The following is a 20591-nucleotide window of genomic DNA, read 5'->3' as shown; positions in this document are numbered from 1 at the left end:
AAACATTTTACGAGCAAATTTCTTGGGGGAAAGGCAAACACAAAAGCTTTAAAATATATTTTTTCCACCACCATGTGCCTTTAGAATGGAGACCCTTAAGAGACAAAACTATGAGATGAGAGGAAAAATTGTGAATACTTTTGCATTCTCTTGCAAATCTTCTCAGTGGAACCCAAAACTTATTTTTTTATAATAAAACATTATAAATCAATATTATTATATCATATCATATTTTTTCCTGCCATCACCATGTTAGGGGCTCCATATAATACATGTATAAAAAAAGGGTTTATGTGTATTAAAATGTGTTTTTCTGTGTAAGTGTTATAATCACTTATCTTGAATCAAAAATTCTCTTTATTGGACTCATCAAAACATTCATGATTAGTTTGTGATTTTAAGCTTTTTCCCCCAAGAGCAACTGCTTAATTCCTTCAGTAATAACATTCAGCTATCATCTGACCTCCTGGTTTCTTCTCATTTTCCACATTAGTGAGGATTTGATATAAAATGCAACAACCAGAACAATAAAAAAGGGACAGTAAAAGCCAATAAAAGTCAAATGTAAAAAAAAACCTTGCCTTTATTGCAACATCTTCTAATGTCATAAATATGGTAATGTAATATATATATATATATATATATATATATATGAGCTCAGATTTGTGTATCTACAGATGGAATAATAATTCCAAGGCAGTATTTGCTGGCAACGGAGTGACATTCCTGTGCTGAGAGCTTAGACAGATGGGAAAAAGAGGGAGAAAGTAACAAGAAGAAAGAAAGATTTATTGACCTTCCTGAGTCTCTGTGTCGTTACCCAAATCTGACAGGAGAACAGCCTCCTGCCACTCCTACTGCTTAAGGAAGAGCACAGAGGGCTAATAAAGCTTTAAAATATCACTGCATGCTGCGAGACCAACAAGATTTAGCATGTGTGCCGTCCCCTGCAGTCAAATCAATGTGAGAACGTTCACAAGTTCACTTAGTATCGTTTAATTCAGGTGTGCCACTTGATGGTTGATATTAAAGTTCAGAATTAAAATAATAACAGTATATATTTACACATTTAAAAGGCTTGACAGCTTATCTTAAAACAACAAATATATAGACAACAGACAAACACTAGTAAAATCACTAAAATCACATTTAACATTGACCAACTTAAATGTAACGCTGATGCCCCTTCAACACTTCAGTCACACTCTCCGAGTATGAAGACGTGATCCGAAGCTCCTCATCTGTGTGTTTAGACTTCTCAGAGGAGTCTGGATGGAGACTGGGCTCAGGCCGTGCACGGGACAGCTGACTCTACTTTAAACTGTTGAGGAATTTGGCCTGTTCCTCTCCACGTGGCAACAGTAGCTCCCCTCCGATTTTGGGTCCCTTTTTCTCCTGTGGAAGTGAAATACAGAGCGAGTTACACGCACGCTTATATAATTAAATTCCTGAAGTACCACTTAAAAATACCACCCAATTCTAATTATTTATAAATACTGTGCACTTATAGAACATTAAATAACAATCTATTCAGTTATAACTTGTTTCAAGCAATTAAAGGAATTTAAATAAAGTAGTATAATAATGATAGTAGTAAAGAATTGAAACTGTACCCTTAACATGCCGTCTCTCTCCCACTTGAAGAGGCCACAATGGCTAAAATAGAAAAGTGAAATTAAAGTTATTACCACAACTTATCAACTGACAGTTAAGTATTAAAATGTCAGTGTCTTATATAAATGTAACCCATCCGTCCCCCACCTGCAGGCTCCGTGTGGCATCCGTGCCAGGCAGATCTTCCTCTGCCCACAGGGGCATTTGAAGAAGCGCTTGACGGCGTCGTGCCAGTGGTAGTCATGTTTCTCTTCCACACAGCGGTCCGCTGGTTTAAAGTGGGTGTATTTACACTGCGGGCGAGAGGGGCTCATGAACTAAACCGCATAAACGGTCCGTGATTTACAGGTGTAATCAGACCGAAACCACGTAATGGTCTAATTAGCATCTTAAAGAGGTTTGTTTGCTTTTTGTTCCTCTTGAACGACAGGGATTATGTCACAAATTATGTTCAAGATTGGTTCGTCATTAAGACTTGCTGTGAATAAATACTAATTTGCTACTAATGATGCAGGAGAAATCGCTCTGAATGAGACGGCAATAAATGTGTTATTATTCCACAGGGTTTTTCAAGTGCACCACTTGAAATCTAAAATGCATCCAGCGCTTTTTTGTACCTAATTTTTCACTGGAAAACCAGAGTTATGTAATTTATGGCTTACTCAGCATTTAGGACAGATGCAGAGTCTCTTTAGTTGCAAATTTGTTGACTTACGGTTTTGCAGGTTACGGCCCGACACTTCATCTCCCTGATACTCTTCATCTTCTCCTCCATTTTCTCTTTTTGCACCAGCGGCTCAAAATACTCCTGCATGGCCTGCTCCTCAATCTAGACAGATAACATTTAGTCACACATGCAAGAAACTTCCACCGAGGCATGACCTGAACAATCATTTCATACCACACATGTGGTGAAAAAAATAAACAAAACAATGGTGCGTCCAAAGCAAATAAACGCTGAACGCTTCAAATCAACTGCAAGCTCCGCCCACTTATTGTGACATCACACATATCAAAGCATTGACATTCTTATCAAAATACACACACGCTGCTGTTCAGCCAAGATACACACCTCTCCCATCATCCACGAGTTTGAAGACTTGGCGTTGAGGATACGCTGAAACTCCTCTGATTGGATGTACTCCAGCTGTTCCCGCCTCTTTTTCTGAGCTGGCTCCTCCTCCTCACCAATTGAATTTTCATCAGTTACTGCGGATAGATTTGTAGAAGAATAAGTGCCTTAGAGAAAAGCAAACAAGCAAACAGTCAATCATAAACCTCATGAATGTCTGTACCTGTAGGTGTGGAGAGATTGCGCTTTACACGATCTGTGATGTCATCGCTGTTGGCTCGCTTGCGTTTTACAGCATTTGGGTCGTCTTTAACAATGACTGAACCTTTGGCTTGGAGTTTCCTCACTGCCGCCAACTAATAAACAAAAATAATTAAAAACAGCTATTATAAACTAATTTAAAGCAGTTGTAAAAGCATCAAGGGTTTTGATCAAGGGCTCCAAGGGGGATGCTGGCGGTCCGTGGAAAATCTGGGAGAATAAAAATAAATTAACTTAAATGTTACAGAATTACTGCTTTGAGGATGGAAATCACAAGATTAATGTGATTATTATTCTATTGATGACTTTTGTTTTTAATAAAAAGATGCATTAGAGCATACTTACATTTTTTATATCAATAAATAACAATAAGAAATAGAAATGTTTTTTAAAATGTCATTTAAATGTTCCATTTTTAAATATGTTTTAATAATTGAATAACTTAAATGAACTCTTTCCCCGAATTAACATTCTCTTGCAGTCCTTTAGCTCATCTTGGATTTGACATTTCATTTGGTAGTGTTAGGCAGTTTTGATTTATACGTTTAATGTTTAATGATCGCATTATTGTATATGTGCCACTATATTGCTATATGTACCCGATTTTTCATTGTACCTGATTTTTTACAAATATATTTTAATTTTTATTGATATATTATTATTAGTTATTACTCATTAAATAACAATTTAAGTTATTAAACAATTAAAATTAAGTTAGCATAATCATTTTTAATAATTTCTCATTGTTATTAAAAATGAAGTTAATAAATAAATATAAATCTCACATTCTTTGGAATCATTTTTACTTTATTTATTTATATCAAATTCAACTGAAAATGTTTCTCTTCAGGTTTTTGCATTTAACTGCACTTTAATAAAAGATAGAAAAAAAGATACACAGCAACACAACATTCTAGAATTTAAAAAATCCTTTAACAAATGATGGAGCACTTTCCCGGGCCAGTACCTTTGTGGCTGAGAGGCTCTTTGATGAAGGTGGAGACAGATCAAGGAGGATGTCCTCTCCTTCTGAAAAACCACGGCCCAGCGATGGAACAGCAGGACCTGAGAGACGGGACGCAGGGGCAGACGACCCTTTCGGGACCTCCGAGGCTGCTTTTGGGGAGAGCAGGGGACCCCTGCTTACACTGGGCCGTGAGGGGGCAACAGGAACCCCACTGTTCTGACCCAGCACCCTAGGTAGAGGGGAAAAATATTCATAGCACATCTACTGTAAAGACAGTTTAAGGGTCACAAGAGCACCAACCAATCCAGAAAATCAATATGGAAACACTAAATGTTTCACTAACACTAAAACCTTTCAAATGTAATGCAAAACAAATACAATGAGTAGTTAAAGCAACTAACTAAAAATATGAAAAAACACCTCTCACCTCTTTTGAATCTCTTCTGCCCTCTTCTTTCGAGCAAGCATTCTCTGCTGGTGTTGTTCTTTCTGCTGTTTGAGAAGGTCAGATGCAGATATAGACTGAACTGAAGATCCTGTCACAGCTAAAACAAAGGCAAATAAAAAAATGAGGCAAGAAAGAAATGAAATTTGCAAGCTATCCAAGTGACAAATGTGCTGGCTTTCGGTTTGTTTCATTGCATCCCAATTGTGGGGTGGCATTCAACAGACATCTGCTGGCCCAAAACAGTACTGCAGCATCAGAGAACATTCAGAAGTATTATTAACAGTGCAACTAGTAGCTCTCAAATTGCTTAAAACGCATGAAAACCAACAGTGTTTGAGGTCAAATCTGGCATGGTTGCCCTCGAGGTGCATGGTTTAAAAATGCACAAGCGTAAATGAGATTTGAGAGTTGTTTTAGTCTGTTCTTCACACTTTACAGATTAAGAATGACATGAGAGTGAGTAAATGCTCATAGAAGTTTAATTTTGGATGAACTATCCCTTTAAATTACCTGTACTTTTGGCATGTCCTAAATGCCTCTTTATATTTAGTGCTCCAGGCGTCGGCATAGACATCAGGCCTTTGAAATCATCGGAACAGCCCAACACCTCGCCCGAATTCAGAGCTACCGGAACAAACACTTGATTAGAAATCATGAACAAGCACAAAAAAATGGCAGCCATAAAAAAAAAAAAGAAAAAAAAAGTGTACTAAACAGAAGGTTTACCAAGTTTCTTAGTTGGGATGGATGCTAAAATAGACTGCATAGTGGGTTGTTTCTTTGGCTGTGGGGCAGACCTGTCAAAATAAAAGATTAATACAATCATTTTAGGGTTTGTGTGGATTTAGAAAGGTCATAAAAAGAGGCAGTGAACTCACGTCGAGGGCGCACAGGCGAGTGACGACATGCCCCCGTAGTGGAAGTTAGATTGGCACAGGCGCTCCTTCAAACTGCCCCGCCCCTTTCCTTTACCGGGGGCGGGGCTTGTGAAGCTGGACTGAAGCTCAGACCTCTTTGAGCTCATTTTCTTGTACTGGGCTTTAACATGGTACTGGCAGTACTGGCATTCATGCTGTTAAAGCAAACAGGAGTAATGAATTGGCTGATCGTGAAATATTACAGGAAAGGATTTTTTTGTTTGAATATGGAGACTTACCAAGTTGACTAGCTGAGTACAAGAGTCCCCGTTCTTTTTTTTTGCCTTGCAGGTGCCGAAATCCATGGCTTCTCCCATTATAAGGACCTTCTGTGGGTGGTCCACTGTCAGGCTGAGCTGAAGAGAACGACACGTACCACATGACTCATTAAAATTAACATTGTTAGCAATCTGTTTTACTTCCAGAATCGGGCATATTTTGGAAATGAATAGGGGTAATATACAAAAGTGTTATTTTAGTATTTAGGTAATGCGTTAGTATAGTATTACATACATTTTGATTTTAAAAATTACATTAAATTCCATTTGTATTTTACATCCATAATGTGACATTGAGTGCAACAATATTTAGCAGGTAATAATGAGGGGTGGGACTTGATTTTAATGCATCAGGATTTGATTGAATGGAAACATGTGAAGTTATTATTGGTTAATATTATTTTGGTTCCAGTTGTTAAAGGGGCTATATGTAGAATACAGAAACCCTTGTTATTAGCGACACCGGTGGCTGTTAAGTGAACTGCAGCCAGCAACTTATTGCTTGTGCTCTCACTGGTGCACATGTACAAAAAACTGAACGTGATTCAAGGCCCTGATATACTCACGGCAACGTATTTTCGTTCTTAATTTAGAAGTAAAAAGTAGTTGGAAAAGTCTTTGCAGCGATATACTGTTAACGAAAATTAACGATGTGGATATATTTGCACCAGCTCTGCAATTCACTGGCATCATGTCGACAGATGAGGTAATTAAAATTACACTCTTATGATAGTTTGATTATAATGTATATTTGAGATAATAGAATGCATAGATCTGAGACTATAGTTTGAATTAATCCATTTTCTTTGCATGGCATTCACATTACAGTACAGAATAGCTCTTTCAGCATTATCCTGAACATTGTATAAGCATTCATTTCATGAGTCATAGAACGGAAGAGAGGCTCTCAGAAGCGCACAACTGCGTAAACGTCACATCCTTTTGATTTTCCGGCTAAAACGGCCAGAGTCCGTCACATAAAATTAGTCTACTACAGGCTTTCATGAACAACACAGGAAGTCAGGGAAGGTCTCATTTTGACACATTGGCAAAAAAAGGAAAGAAAATTGATTAAACATGAAAATTCGTACATACAGCCCCTTTAAAGATCATTTTGATCAGTCCATTTTGAATTTCTTTTTAAATATATGATATTGAGGGCTTTATGTTCACAAACCTCATTGGAACCCTCTTTGTTCTTCATTGGGTTTGGATTGAGGATGCCAATCACTGTCCCAGTGTCAGTCTTCCACAGATCCGTGTGAACAGACCCAAACAGGAAGAGAGATACAATCACTTCCAAATTATGAAGGTCATTCAGCTTCCAGATGCTGAAGGTTTTCCCCTACAAAATATACAAGGGTATAATTAAACATACAAGATGTAATCCATTTACAAGAGTTCAAATCTCAGAAACACCAGGCTCTTACGTTGTTTTTGCTCTGTGGGGTAATCTTATTTATCACCACCGCGAAAGTGACCCAATCACTGTCCTCTAAATTGTCCCTGGCCAGTCGATCGGGCAACTGAGAGAGCTTGATCAGTTTGCGGGTGGACATTTTTTGCTCAATGTCTATGGAAGACAAACGTGGTTTCCTACAGTGAAAAAAAAAAACCATTGTGCTTTTAATAGAAAGAAAAGAGAAAATCTGAAATACATATTTATGTAAAATTAAGGTCAAGGTCAGATGGTATCAGGTTATTTACGGATTTTATCCTCATTGAATTAACAACTTCATTTTTTATTAATTTTCTATGTAATAAAACCAATTAAAGCAACATTAAAGAGACCATATTATTCCCTTTTTCAAAGTCTTGATTTTTTTAAGGGTCTACTTGAATAAGTTTTCATGCTTGAATGTTCAAAAAGCATTATTTTACATATAGTTTACATTGCAGCACCTCTCTTTCTAGTCTGTCAGTAACACGGTTTAGTTCCTGTCTCTATGAAGCTCCTTCTTCAGAAAAGCACATTGTGCTCTGATTGGTCGGCTGGACCAGTGTGTTGTGATTGGTCAATCGGTTTGAGCGCGAGATTTTGGAACACGAGTTTCAACACACCACTAAAACAACTCACCCAGGCCTCATCCCTTTTTTTGCATATGCATTGTGGGGGAATTATTTAAATAAGGAACATAGTAATGTGTTCGTTCCCAGAATAAAACTCAAGACTACAATGGAGGCGTTTCAGGGAGTTCAGAAAGTCTGCGCTCTGATGTAGAGAAGAACTCCCTTAGGAGGGATTTTGTAACTTTCCAGACATTTTTCATGCTCAAACAGCAAAATTACACAATAAAGAAAGTTGAAAATGTAAAAAAAATAAAAAAAATAATAGCACCTCTTTAATCATTTCAACAAGCCAAAGTTATTGTACACTGACCTGAGTCTGAGACCTGAGAATTTCTCCACGGCAACCTCTTGATTGACAGATGGACGCGGTGTGGCGTGACTAACAGTGGGAGGAGTCTTGAGAGTGGGTGGTGACTTCAACGTACTGTCTCTCATTGGCTGAGATTGGCAGTTATTCATACTCTGGCCAATAGGAGTCTGCCTTTCCGAGGATGCTAATTTACAAACAAACAAAAATATTTAAAGCATATGATAATTAATATATTTCAAGCATTTCCATCATCCTTTTTGTAAGCAAAAAGAACCAAGAAACACTGAGACTTGCACCTGCTTTGGGTGGATGGGCCGACCTCTGCTTGTTTTTCTGTTTTGCTTTGACACCTGACGGAGGAGAGGCTCTGCTGTCCCGTCGTGTTGGTGGGGTAGCATTCAAACCCCCTTGAGGTGGTGTTAAGGGTTTGGTTCTCGCCTGTCTCTGGACGGAGGGTTTGCTTTCAGGCTGTGTGGTTTTCTGTGAGGCCTCCAGCTGCTGCTGTAGCTTTTGCATCTTCTGCTGCATTAAATTTAGTTCAGCTGGAAGACAAATACAGTCGTGATCATCACACAACAGTCCATGTGAGTATCTAAACTTGCCTAGAATAACTAGAGCATTACCCTCGAGATCTTCTTTTGACTTGTTCAAGTCACTGCCCCCTTCAACAGAGCTGGATTTCCCAGGTGCCACGTCTTCTTCCCCTTGCTCCTCCTCCTCCTCCGGCTCAATATATTGATGACCGTCATCATCCTCATCGAAGAGGTCGTCCAGATTGTCAGTGTCCTCTCCAGCAGCATGAGTCTCCAGATTCTGGCTCTCAGTCTCCGCAAATAAAGACAGCAGCATGTCCAGGTTCTCCTCCTCTGATGTTAGACACATGTAACAATTACATTGTACAGTATATTGCTCATTCATTAAATATAACAGTTACAAAATAGAACATAACATGTGTTATGTAAATACATGCACATTCAGTTAATACTAAAATTATTTCATATAACATTTTATAAGGATCATATATAATACATACTTACTATATAGAACAGGTTATTACACATTGATTAGATAAAACGGATTTAAACTAATATAATATGACTGTCATGTGTAATACTCTCGAAATACTATATGACACATACACTACAATAAAAATATATGATCGAATAAAGTACATGAATATAATGTCCAAAACAGTATTTCAACAGAGCAACAACAGCATACAAAAGTATATATTATATTAGAACATACTAATTATATCATAATACAAATCATATAGTATTTAGTAAAAATCAGTCCATGAGATTTCGGCAACCGGGAACTGCAGGAACATTTCTCATCTAATTTAAGTATGGTTTATTCAACCAAGTAATAAACTGGCCAAACATTTGTACTAATATGCTGGCGGACATACCTGTCATTTTGATTTTGTTCGCTCTTCCTTGCTTTGTGTTTAAATGAAAGTTATTTAACAACTCAGAGGATCAGACGCGGCAGCTGTTGTTGTTTCAATGTTGGCGCGAAAAATGTTTAGTATTCAGGACCCCGGAACCACGTCACTTTCCAGAGAACTTCGTGCCTGTCCATAACATAATAATAATAATAATAATAAATAAGAATTAAACTGTTTTACAAAAGCATCACAATTTTACAAAAACGTCACAATAACCCTAGGTTTTTGTAAAAAATCGAAAAATACAATAAAACTAAATGTTTTCTGTAGCGCCACTTAGTGATATTTACATTTCCACGTCTAGCCAAAAAAAATCTTTTAAGCACGCTTAGTTTTCCGAGAATATTGGATGGTATATTGAGCTCTATTCTTGGTAAAGGGTTAATTAAGTTTAGATTTCAAATTTACTTTGATAGACTTATAAATGTAAAATCAAATTATTAATATTCATTACAGCCATGTCCCATGTGAATTATAAATGTATATAAATTTACGGACATTCAGTGTCAAGTTGTACACCTGTGTACTATATGCTATTGAACAATAAATTATGTTAAAAAAAAAAGTAAGAGTCAGGTTTGATAAATTAATTTCAATTACACTCTCTTAGTAAAAATGCAAGAAAGAATGATGGAAAGAACAACAAATAAATAAGAGACATAAAACCACACACAAATGCGAAATTTAAACTGTCAAATTTATTAGATAAAAATTAATAGTTATTCGTGTACACAGCATTGCATATGCACCTTCCAGAACAAACTGTGATGTTTTAGAACAATTTACAATCAATGCAGGCCTTTTAGACAATTGGATACACAATATATAACATCAGCTACTGAACGTATATGAAAAAAAAACTTTTTATGTCTGTTTTATGCTAAGATCTGATTACAATACCAAGTACATTTCCTAATAAGGAGTCTTTCTATGACACTTACTGCATGGCCTATAAATATAAGTTTATTATTTTGTTTTGAGGTTTTCTTTTGTTGTTACAGGTCAACGGCAGACAGGGTGTACTGGGGAAAAATGCACAGTTCTAGCTGTCAGACCCTTTAGTTAAATTTGCTCAAATCCTATTTAATCATCTATTTAATCTTGAATTGTAAAACAGTGCAAACACTGAATAATTATGTACTGTTAGTTTATTAGGAATGTTCAGGCAACCATGGTAAAACTCTAAGGCCCTGGTCAAATACTCGTTGATTTCATCACTGAGGATCAGCACACAAGCTTTGATTGCTGTCGGGCTGTAGTGAATTCTTGAGGAGAATCTCACTGCTTCAGCACAGGCAACTCTCTGGGTTTAAAGAAGGCCTGGGACATTCCCATAGCATAGATATACACCTTGGAGTCCACAATGATTTTCTCTTTATGCAGTAACACTATAAAAAAAAAAAGGAACAACGTAAGGTTTAGTACATCAAAGCAAAATCTAACAAATATGTCATTTACACCGGAGGTCGAAAGTTTGGAATAAGAATTTTTTCTTCTTTCTCTTATGCTTACCAATGCTGAATTTATTTCATAAAATATAGAGTAAAATTATTGCTTTTTAAATAACTGTTTTCGATTTCGATATTTTAAAATGTTAATTATTCCTGTGATGGTAAAGCTCAATTTTCAGCGTCATTACTTCAGTCTTCAGTGTCACATGATCCTTCAGAAATCATTCTAATGCTGATTTACTGCTCAAGAAATATTTATTGTTATTTTCAATGTCGAAAACCATTTTTAGTGCTTACTATTTTTGTGGAAACCGTGATTAATTTTTTTCAGGATTCTTTGATGAATAGAGAGTTTAAAACAACAGCATTTATTTGAAATATAAATCTTTTGTAACATCATAAATGTTTTTTACTGGCTCTTGAACCAATTTAATGCATCCTTGTTGAATAGAAGTTTTTTTTTAAAGCCCGAGCTTACCCTAACCTTTTAAATTGTAGTGCATCACAGCTTACACAAACTATTAAGCAGCACAACTGTTTTCAACACTGATATTAATAGCAATAATAATTATAAAAGCAAATCAGCATATTAGAATGATTTCTGAAGGATCATGTGACACTGAAGACTGGAGTAATGATGCTGAGAATTTGGCCTTACCATCACAGGAATAGATTATATTCGAAAATATATTTCACAATATTACTGTTTTTATTGTAATTTTGGATGATTCTTACTCAGCATAAGATACTTTTATTTAGCAATACAGTTATTCATAACCAATGGACATAATTATAAACTAAAAAATTACGCATTTCTCAATAGCAAGAAATCCACTCACCGTCGATTTTTTGCTGGAATTCATCCAAAGGTAGAAGAACAACCTCCACAAATTCTGAGAGACAAAATACATTTTCAGAAAAATAAATAAATAAATAAAACATTATCAATAATGGTGACTTATTTTATACTGGGGAAAAAATACATACCTCCATCACCTAGACATGCACAATGGAGAAAGAAAAAAGAATGAATAGCTCTGCATTCATTTCACACACTCTGTTTCAATAATAATGAAATGTGAAATTATCCTTCACTCACCCAGCTGCTGAGTGGGGTTTATATTTGCACTGTCATCTCCATTAATATGTACCATCACGATCTGTGTGGTACAGTTAGACAAGCCTGGGTCTAAACATGTGACTAAAAGACAGAAAATGGGATGAGATATTAAAATAAGCAAGTTATTATAAGCATTTTGTGAAGTATACACACACATGACAGCAGCTGTACCTGGGGTGATGCCCACGACCTCCCCTTTGTAACCCGTTTCCTCCTTTAGTTCTCTCAAAGCAGCCGCTTCAGCACTCTCATTGTCATCAATCAGACCTGCAATATTCATTCAGAGCGAATAATCAATGGTTAATTTATTTTATATAAACTATTATAGGCTGTACAAACCTAAAGCAGACTGGCATCATCAGACCTGCAGGAAACTCCAGTACGTTGCATCCCAAGGGTGGACGAAACTGCTTCACCATGACGACACAGTCTCTATGTAGGGTCCGCTTCAGAAGGGCTATGATTCCCACACCTTACAATATTTATAGAGCATTAAAGCATGAACAAAGTTCCAAATGAATGTGTGTGAGAGTGTCTGGAAGCACACACACCATCAGCTGTACTGTTGGCTACTCGGGTTGTTCTCTTTGCGGTTTCCCATGTTCTGAGGGATCCACAAAAGATATTCCAGTTAAATGTCTAGAAAGATAGCATCTGTCTGTCTGTTTATCTAACTTATATGTATGTATGACATGTATGCATGTGTGTATCTGTCTGTCTGCCTGTACATTGATGTCTCTTTTTGTCTATCAATCCATTCGTCTGTCGATCTATCTAGAAATTATTCCAAAAATAAATATTAGGCTGTTTGACGGGATTAAACCAGATTACTCCAATTATTTATCTATACAACTACCTAGCTATCTAACTAGAAATAACCAGTGAGAGTATCATCATCATGTGTCCAGCACTCAGTCCAGAGGTCACACATCATTCACACACAGTCACAGATCAATACCTGGTGCTTCCAGAGGGATCCACATATGTGGTCTTCTCAAGCTTCACCCAGTTTCCACTCGCTATCAGCTAACAAGAGCACATATTTTAGTGTTAAAGAGCACTTGGTAACAACATGTGGGTGTTTACATGATGGCAAAATGTAACATGTTTATTTTACTGTTCATTTAAGACATACTCTTACCTCCTCTTTGATTACACGAGGTTCAGTAGTGGCTTTCTTTGGAGAGCTCATCTTGTGTCTATTGTGTTAAGTCTGCACATGCAAAAGAAATTAAGTTACAGGGCGCATGATGTTGTCATGATGATGACCATAGTCTATTTCAACTAGTTAATACGCAAAAAGATAACGAGAGATCTGTCTAAGTCGTTTGAATTAGCGGGGTACTTACAGACAAATCCGAGAGAATTTCAAATAGATCACAGTGGTCTAGCCCGAGTGATCTAGCCTGTTTAGTTAGTTTTCTTTCATGTAGTCACGTGTTCAAAGAACATCTGCCCACTTGTGTGCAGCTAAAACAGTTCCCCCTCTTGTACATTGCATCATGTTCTTCTCATTGTATACATTATGTTGTCAACCTGACCACTTAAATTTAAAAAGAAAAAATATGATTGAACATAAAACTTCCTTAAAGTATTAAAAACACAGAATTGTTACAAAACAAAGCACAGTTATAAATCGGAAATGACTGTAGTAACTAGTTCTAAACGTTAGTTATACCGGAATGTTTTTGAGGTTGCGCAGATTACCAGTGTAGTTTCAGGCAGCATGAAGAAGGAGCAGGTTGTAAACTGTCAGTTTTCTGTTTGGTATTCTTTATTCAAGAAACACACTATTAAGAGGTAAGAGAGTTATTTATATACAGTGGGGTAAATAATATAACGATCGGGGTTCACGCGGAAACTCAGAAAGAGTCCAAACATCGAGCGTTGTAGTAAAAAGTACAATAGCAAATTATGGTAACGTTAATGATGCAGCCATGGACATTTGCAATGGTGCTACCATGGTTGTGGACGATATTTTGGATATGCTTATTAGTACTGCTATGTTTTATTTTTGTATAAGTACCATTGTATTTGAATATGATTATATGTCAAAATATGATTCAATTTATGTACTGTAATCTTTCTCTCTCTCTGTATGTATGTATGTATGTGTGTGTGTGTGTGTGTGTGTGTGTATGTGTAAATTAAGTACTATAACAAAGCTTAAAAATAATGATGGACCTTGGCGTTTATATGCGAATGTTTTTTTTTTTGTTTTGTTAATGTGCTGTTGTAATTAAGTATTTAGTGCTGGTTATTTTCTCTTTTCCAGCTTGATACTACCTATACCTCAAAATGTAATCGATTACTTATTAGATGACGGGACACTTGTGGTTTCTGGCAGGTGAGATATTGAACAAACAATTGAAACAGTTTCTGTTCTTGCCGAGTTATATGATGTATTATTGTCTCTCTTTATAGTGAGAACAACAATTTGCAAACACAGGCGAACAACAGTGACTCAGATGAGGAGGACATTCAGGTATGTGTGTGGCTGTGTGAAATACAAGCACATTTAGATATCTCTTATACAACTCAACCAGTTTCCTGATCTCGTGCTTTTGTTTTCCAGTGGACTGACGATGAAACTACAACAACAGTTACGGTGCGTCTCATTCCTTTCAGCCAGTCAAAGCTGAGCTGATCTGGTATAGTTGTGCAGGCACTAAATTGTGTGTATCTTCCACAGGCCCCAGAATTCCCAGAGTTCAATGTAAAGGTGCAGGAGGCAATAAATGTTCTGGGCGGATGCGTCTTCCCAAAACTGAACTGGAGCGCCCCTCGGGTGAGTAGATTTGACTCCCAATTGTTTATCATACATATGAACGTATAATACTCACAATACCCTTCATCTTTTTGTCTTCCTTCTCAGGACGCTAACTGGATTGCCCTGAACAGTTCCTTGCAATGTCAGAGTCTAAGCGACATCTTCCTCCTCTTCAAAAGTTCAGATTTCATCACGCATGACCTCACACACCCGTAAGTCTCTGCTCACACAGGTGCATAAAGGCTGATATTCCCCATTCCCATAAAGCTCCGTGTGATTAGATTTTTCTTCTTAAAGGAGAACTCCGGCGCAAAATGAACCTTTGGTCTAATTACACATTGTTACCTAGTCAACCGTTATCTGAGATTTGTTTTCATGATTATCGAATGTAAATAGTTTTATCTCTACAAACAGTTTAGCCTATAAAGCTAGTATAACGCTAGTATATTGGGCATAGTGTAATGACAAATAAAAATCGCTTGTTAATACCACTAACAAGGCTCAAAATAGCCCCACACTAGCACGGTAGCATAATGAGGGTCCCTACCTTCAAACCGAAGCATTGAGAACTTTGTCAGTGTCCAGACAGTTTAATAAGAAGATATTTTATACATACAGTCAACTTCGCGTATACAGACAGGAGCCATCTTTAAAATACAGTCTTTACCAGTCGATCTACGAACGCCGATCCAAACCTACTGTTCGCGCTCACCTTATCACAACTTATAGCTCGTTCACATTCTCACCAGCGCACTTGGATCGGCGTTCGTAGATCGACTGGTAAAGACTGTATTTCAAAGATGGCTTCTGCCTGTATACGCGAAGTTGACTGTATGTTTAAAATATCTTCTTATTAAACTTTCTGTACACTTACAAAGTTCTCAATGCTTCGGTTTGAAGGTAGGGACCCTCATTATGCTACCGTGCTAGTGTGGGGCTATTTTGAGCCTTGTTAGTGGTATTAACAAGCGATTTTTATTTGTCATTACACTATGCCCAATATACTAGCGTTATACTAGCTTTATAGACTAAACTGTTTGTAGAGATAAAACTATTTACATTCGATAATCATGAAAACAAATCTCAGATAACGGTTGACTAGGTAACAATGTGTAATTAGACCAAAGGTTCATTTTGCGCCGGAGTTCTCCTTTAAGAAATTCAAGAAAGCTGGTTGGTTGAAGTAATAATTTTGTTCCTCCTTTGGCAGATTCCTCCATTGTAGTGATGATTCTCCAGACCCAACCATAAACTATGAGGTACAGAAAACACAATAAAGCAGTCAAGCATACTTTTTTTAATATGCAGTGCACCATTCAGATATTTTTGTTCCATAGCACACCATTATATTATATTATATTATATTATATTATATTATATTATATTATATTATATTATATTATATTATATTATATTATATTATTATTTAAAAGTTTGGGGCCAGTAATTTTTTTTATATATATATATATAGTAAATTAATCAATACCTCAGCAAGGACATGTGAACATTATTAATAACAATAAATGTATTCTACAAGTTATTGTACAATATTATTGTTAATAATGTTATTATTATTTTTAACAGCAAATTAGGATCATGTGACACTGAAGACTGGAGTAATGATGCTGAAAATTTAGCTATAAATCACAAAAATAAATTATATTTTGTATTTATATTATATTCAAATAGAAGTAATATTAAACGTTTAGTAATATTTCACAATATTACTGTTTTTACTGTATTTTTCAAATAAATGCATAAGAGACAAAAAGATACATCTTACCAACCTCAAACTTTTGAACATAACATTATATTGCATTATATTATTTTAGATTAGATTAGATTTTATTATACCACAATGAAACCTGATGGATAACCCTTAAATATCTCTTCATTAAATAAATACTATTAAATAATAAATAGTTTCTCTGTGGGACTCATTTTGTGCAGCTGGTTTTGAGAAAATGGAGCGAGCTCATTCCAGGAGGAGAATTCCGTTGCTTTGTGAAAGAGAATAAACTAATTGGTATGAACATCCTGCATTTATTAAACTAATATGTGAATATTCTGTTTTGAATGTAATGCTTTTAATTGAATGCATTGTATAATATAATGTAGCATGTGATAATCTTCTGTTTATTAGCGATCTGTCAGAGAGATTACACACAACATTACCATCACATCGCCAAACAAGAGGCCAGCATCTCCTCATCTATACTGAAATTCTTCAGAGACCACATCCAATACCAGTTCCCAGATGAGGACTGTAAGTGTATCAATGTGGAGGAGAAAATATTTGTCTTATTGTTTTTAAAAAGTTACATATGTTCATTAACAATATTGTCTTTTTTCCAGTTGTCCTGGATGTTTACAGAGACAGCTCAGTAAGGTTTTTATGCAAATTTTACATTTAAATGTGTAATTTACTGTATAGCAATGTATGATTGTACTCTGAAGTTTAGTGTTCATCAGGATTTATCAAAATTCTAGTAGACCCTAAAAACAAAATCAAGACTTTGTAAAAGGGGATAATATGGCCTCTTTAATGATTCGACTCAAGTGTATTTACAAGACTGCACAAACCTTTTAAATAAGCGCCTTCATATAAAAAAGTTTGTTTTTCTAAAGGGGCGTGTGTGGTTGATTGACTTCAACCCATTTGGTGATGTCACAGACTCTTTGCTTTTCACATGGGAGGAGCTAACATCTGGCAAAAATCTCTCAGCCAATCAGACGCAAGAGGACACAACACAGCAGGTAGTTTATACTCGAAAATTGTACCCATTATACATCAAACCCTGTTCAAATGTATTTCACTGGCAGTATTTTAAGAGACAAAAGTGCTGTGTTTTATTAATGGCATGCATACCATATTTTATTAGGACGCACCTGCATTTCGATGCACCACCAGTGAGGTCACGGTGCAGCCCAGCCCATGTCTGTCCTACAGAATCCCACGGGACTTCCTGGACCTGACCACAGGGGGAGATGCCTATAAACTCATTGATTTTCTTAAGCTGGTGAGTGAGATATGGTTAAAACAAGGACCTCTGTAGAAAAAGAGTGATATAACACAACGGCTTCATTTATGCAGCAGCATTTATGCATGAGAATATCAACCGTATTCAGTAGCCGAAGTGACTCACTTTAAAGTGCCTCTATTATGCTTTTTCGAATATTTCCTTTCATGCAGTGTGTAATATAGCTTTTTGTGAATGTAAAAGATCTGCAAAGTTTCAAAGATCAAAGAGTATGATAAATGGAGAATGAAGAAAGAACTCATTCTGAACTGCCTGAAACGAGTCGTCAGTAATGTAACGTAGGTTACGTAGGTTTGCAACAAATTTGACCGCAAACAACATTTCCATCATTTGTATCATTGCTGTAAGCGGCATTCCAATCACAACAGACTTCCATCTGACCAATCAGAGCAGAGCAGGCTCTCAGAAAGGAGGAGTTTAGAGACTGAATCCTTTATCGAACCGTTTCAGACACTGTGGGAAAAGATGCTGCAATGTATATTATGAGAAAATTAAAGTGTTTTTTTTTTTACCTTGAATGCATGTAAACCCATTGTAGATTTACAAAATTAGGAACCTATAAAAGTGGATAAAGGGGCACTTTAAATATCCAGAACTCAAAATTTTGACTGTGTGAATATGGCTGATTTAATGTGTCTGATGTTACAATTGTATTTCTTTCCTTCCTCTGTAATTACAGAAGAGGGGGCAGCAGGAGGAGGAGGAGTCTGATGCAGAAGGGGAGGGGCCTCAGTAGTAAACAGGAAGTGCTGGGTATCAGTGCGGCTCTCCTGCAGTTTACTTCCAGCTCTGCTTGAATAGACCTGTCTATATTTTTCAAGTCAATTGGAAGATTTTGATTGGCTTCTTCAGGGTTAAAATTATATTGAAGTAGGCCTACCAAACTTTGTAGGAAGTTCTCATTACTGTATATAATGAGATGCTGACCTAGGAAGTCCCTGTCAAATGCTTAACAGGCTGAAGACATTTTTATGCTTTCTATCTGCAGTAGTGCTCGCACACATTACAAATTTAAAGTGCAATAGTTTTAAAACTGTGTTATGAAGTAATAAAAATGTATAATAATAATTTTAAAAAATGGTTTCTGTGTTAATGATGTTAAAATCTCCATAAAACAAACTGGATTTTTGTTCTAGACTGATTTTTCGGCATCCACGTGGGGGCGCCAAATACCAGAGAATTTTGTGTGCAAGAATAAGCTGCATTGCAAAGTAACTTTCGGTCAAACTTTTAATAGTTAGTTAGTAAGGTAGTTGTTAAGTTTAGGTATTGTGTAGGATTAAAGGATGTAGAATGTGGTCATGCAGAATAAGGCATGAATATGTGCTTTATAAGTACTAATAAACAGCCAATATCCTAGTAATATACATGCAAATAAGCAACTACCGCTAGTTAATAGTGAAAATTGGACCCTGAACTAAAGTGTTATCAATTTTTTTAAGATGTCCTTGTTACAGTGTATTTATACATTTAAGTACTGAATAGTATTACTTACATTAACAACATGTACTTAATATAGGATTAGGGTTTGGTTTAGGGTTACATAATGTACTGTATGTTGCATGTATTTACTGTAGTCATTACAGTGTTATCGCTACAGTAAGTACATGCAACATGTAACTAGGACACTGTAAAACATGGAAATATCAAGAAATTTGATTTACAGGCCTTGCAATTTAATACAATCTTCCAATGGCATGGACATAGTGCAAAGATATGTTTCTAGTTCAGCTGTTTTCTGCTTGGCACTTAAATATTTCATCAATTGTTTCGTGCAGTTCTCGATTAAATTATTATTAAATCCTTATCTAGTAATCATAAGAAACTGAAAAAATATTTGAAAAGACATCAAAAGGTTTTGGAACACTGTCAAATACAGTCTAAATGAATTAGAAATGCAATATGAACAGTATTTGTTAACACTTTATAAAATAAGGTTCTATACGTTAACATTGCTAAAGCTAACACAAAATAATAAACAAACCTAGCGTGTGGGTTAATGTTAATTAACCATATTAATTAATTGATGTTAATGAACTGCCTAAGAAAATTGACACCCTTTATTCAAATATCATAAAAAATATGTTAGAGATTTTTTAACATGTTGCATAATCGTGGTCGGATTTAGTCGTTTTATTTGTGATAATAACGCAATGAAACATTACAAAATGTGCAGAATTATTTATTTATTTTTGACCAGGTTGTCATGCAAAGTAATTATGAACACATGCAAAAACAAGAGAGAACCAACTAAATATTAATAATTGATTTTGTGGTAGTCATTGTATAATTTTTCCTGTTTTTATATGCATTTGTATTTGCATATAAATGAAACCAGTAGGTTTGCCTTATAATTTTGTCAGATAAATACCATAGCCAAGTTTAGTGTTTTGTTCTTCCCTCTTATTTAAAATATTTTCCTCATATATTGATGGTTTAATCTAGGCTATATATTAGGCCACTACTGTATTATGAACAAAAATGTATTTAACATTGAACAATATTATATTTATTAGCGCTGTCAAATCGATTAATCCCCATTAATCTCATCTAACATAAAAGTTTTTGTTTACATAATACGTTTAAGTGTGTGTTTGTGTATATATATATATATATATATGTCTGTGTGTGTGTAAACACATAATTATACATATATAAATATAATATATATGCACACACATATATTATGTGAACAAAAACTTTTATGTTAGATGCGATTTGACAGCAGTAATATTTCTATATTAAATTAACATTAACCTAGTTAATAAATGTCGTTAAAAATTTGCTATCTTTTATGATACCCAATGTTAACCAATTAAACC

The 20591-nt window shown here is 35.7% G+C and overlaps 3 protein-coding genes across 3 annotated transcripts; 1 reads left to right on the top strand and 2 right to left on the bottom strand.

The window, feature by feature from the left end:
* Positions 1-976: 976 nt before the first annotated feature.
* mcm10 (minichromosome maintenance 10 replication initiation factor) lies at positions 977-9485 on the bottom strand. Its single transcript, XM_056245241.1, has 18 exons — positions 9349-9485; positions 8561-8803; positions 8234-8479; positions 7938-8121; positions 6988-7153; positions 6735-6902; positions 5519-5635; positions 5241-5434; positions 5089-5159; positions 4873-4986; positions 4342-4459; positions 3915-4143; positions 2910-3042; positions 2687-2823; positions 2330-2443; positions 1762-1907; positions 1614-1656; positions 977-1395 (listed from the first exon to the last, which is right to left on the bottom strand). The coding sequence occupies exons 1-18, from the start codon at positions 9353-9355 to the stop codon at positions 1312-1314; spliced, it is 2514 nt and encodes an 837-aa protein (XP_056101216.1). The 5' UTR covers positions 9356-9485; the 3' UTR covers positions 977-1311.
* Positions 9486-10063: 578 nt separating this feature from the next.
* nudt5 (nudix (nucleoside diphosphate linked moiety X)-type motif 5) lies at positions 10064-13355 on the bottom strand. Its single transcript, XM_056245240.1, has 10 exons — positions 13308-13355; positions 13100-13171; positions 12917-12984; positions 12510-12562; positions 12323-12430; positions 12130-12225; positions 11938-12039; positions 11826-11834; positions 11678-11731; positions 10064-10775 (listed from the first exon to the last, which is right to left on the bottom strand). The coding sequence occupies exons 2-10, from the start codon at positions 13148-13150 to the stop codon at positions 10666-10668; spliced, it is 651 nt and encodes a 216-aa protein (XP_056101215.1). The 5' UTR covers positions 13151-13171; positions 13308-13355; the 3' UTR covers positions 10064-10665.
* A 266-nt stretch (positions 13356-13621) lies between these two features.
* Positions 13622-18722, top strand: cdc123 (cell division cycle 123 homolog (S. cerevisiae)). Its single transcript, XM_056245237.1, has 13 exons — positions 13622-13758; positions 14234-14305; positions 14383-14443; positions 14534-14566; positions 14651-14746; positions 14834-14940; positions 15939-15987; positions 16679-16754; positions 16872-16994; positions 17084-17112; positions 17357-17485; positions 17611-17748; positions 18449-18722. Exons 1-13 carry the CDS (start codon positions 13685-13687, stop codon positions 18503-18505), a joined length of 1044 nt encoding a protein of 347 aa, XP_056101212.1. The 5' UTR covers positions 13622-13684; the 3' UTR covers positions 18506-18722.
* Positions 18723-20591: the final 1869 nt, after the last annotated feature.

Source organism: Rhinichthys klamathensis, unplaced genomic scaffold (genome assembly GCF_029890125.1).
Source record: "Rhinichthys klamathensis goyatoka isolate OS25496 unplaced genomic scaffold, OSU_Roscu_1.1 h1tg000029l_1, whole genome shotgun sequence".
NCBI lineage: Eukaryota > Metazoa > Chordata > Actinopteri > Cypriniformes > Leuciscidae > Rhinichthys > Rhinichthys klamathensis.
Note: the sequence above shows the minus strand (reverse complement) of the source record. Positions and strands in the feature narration are given on the sequence as shown.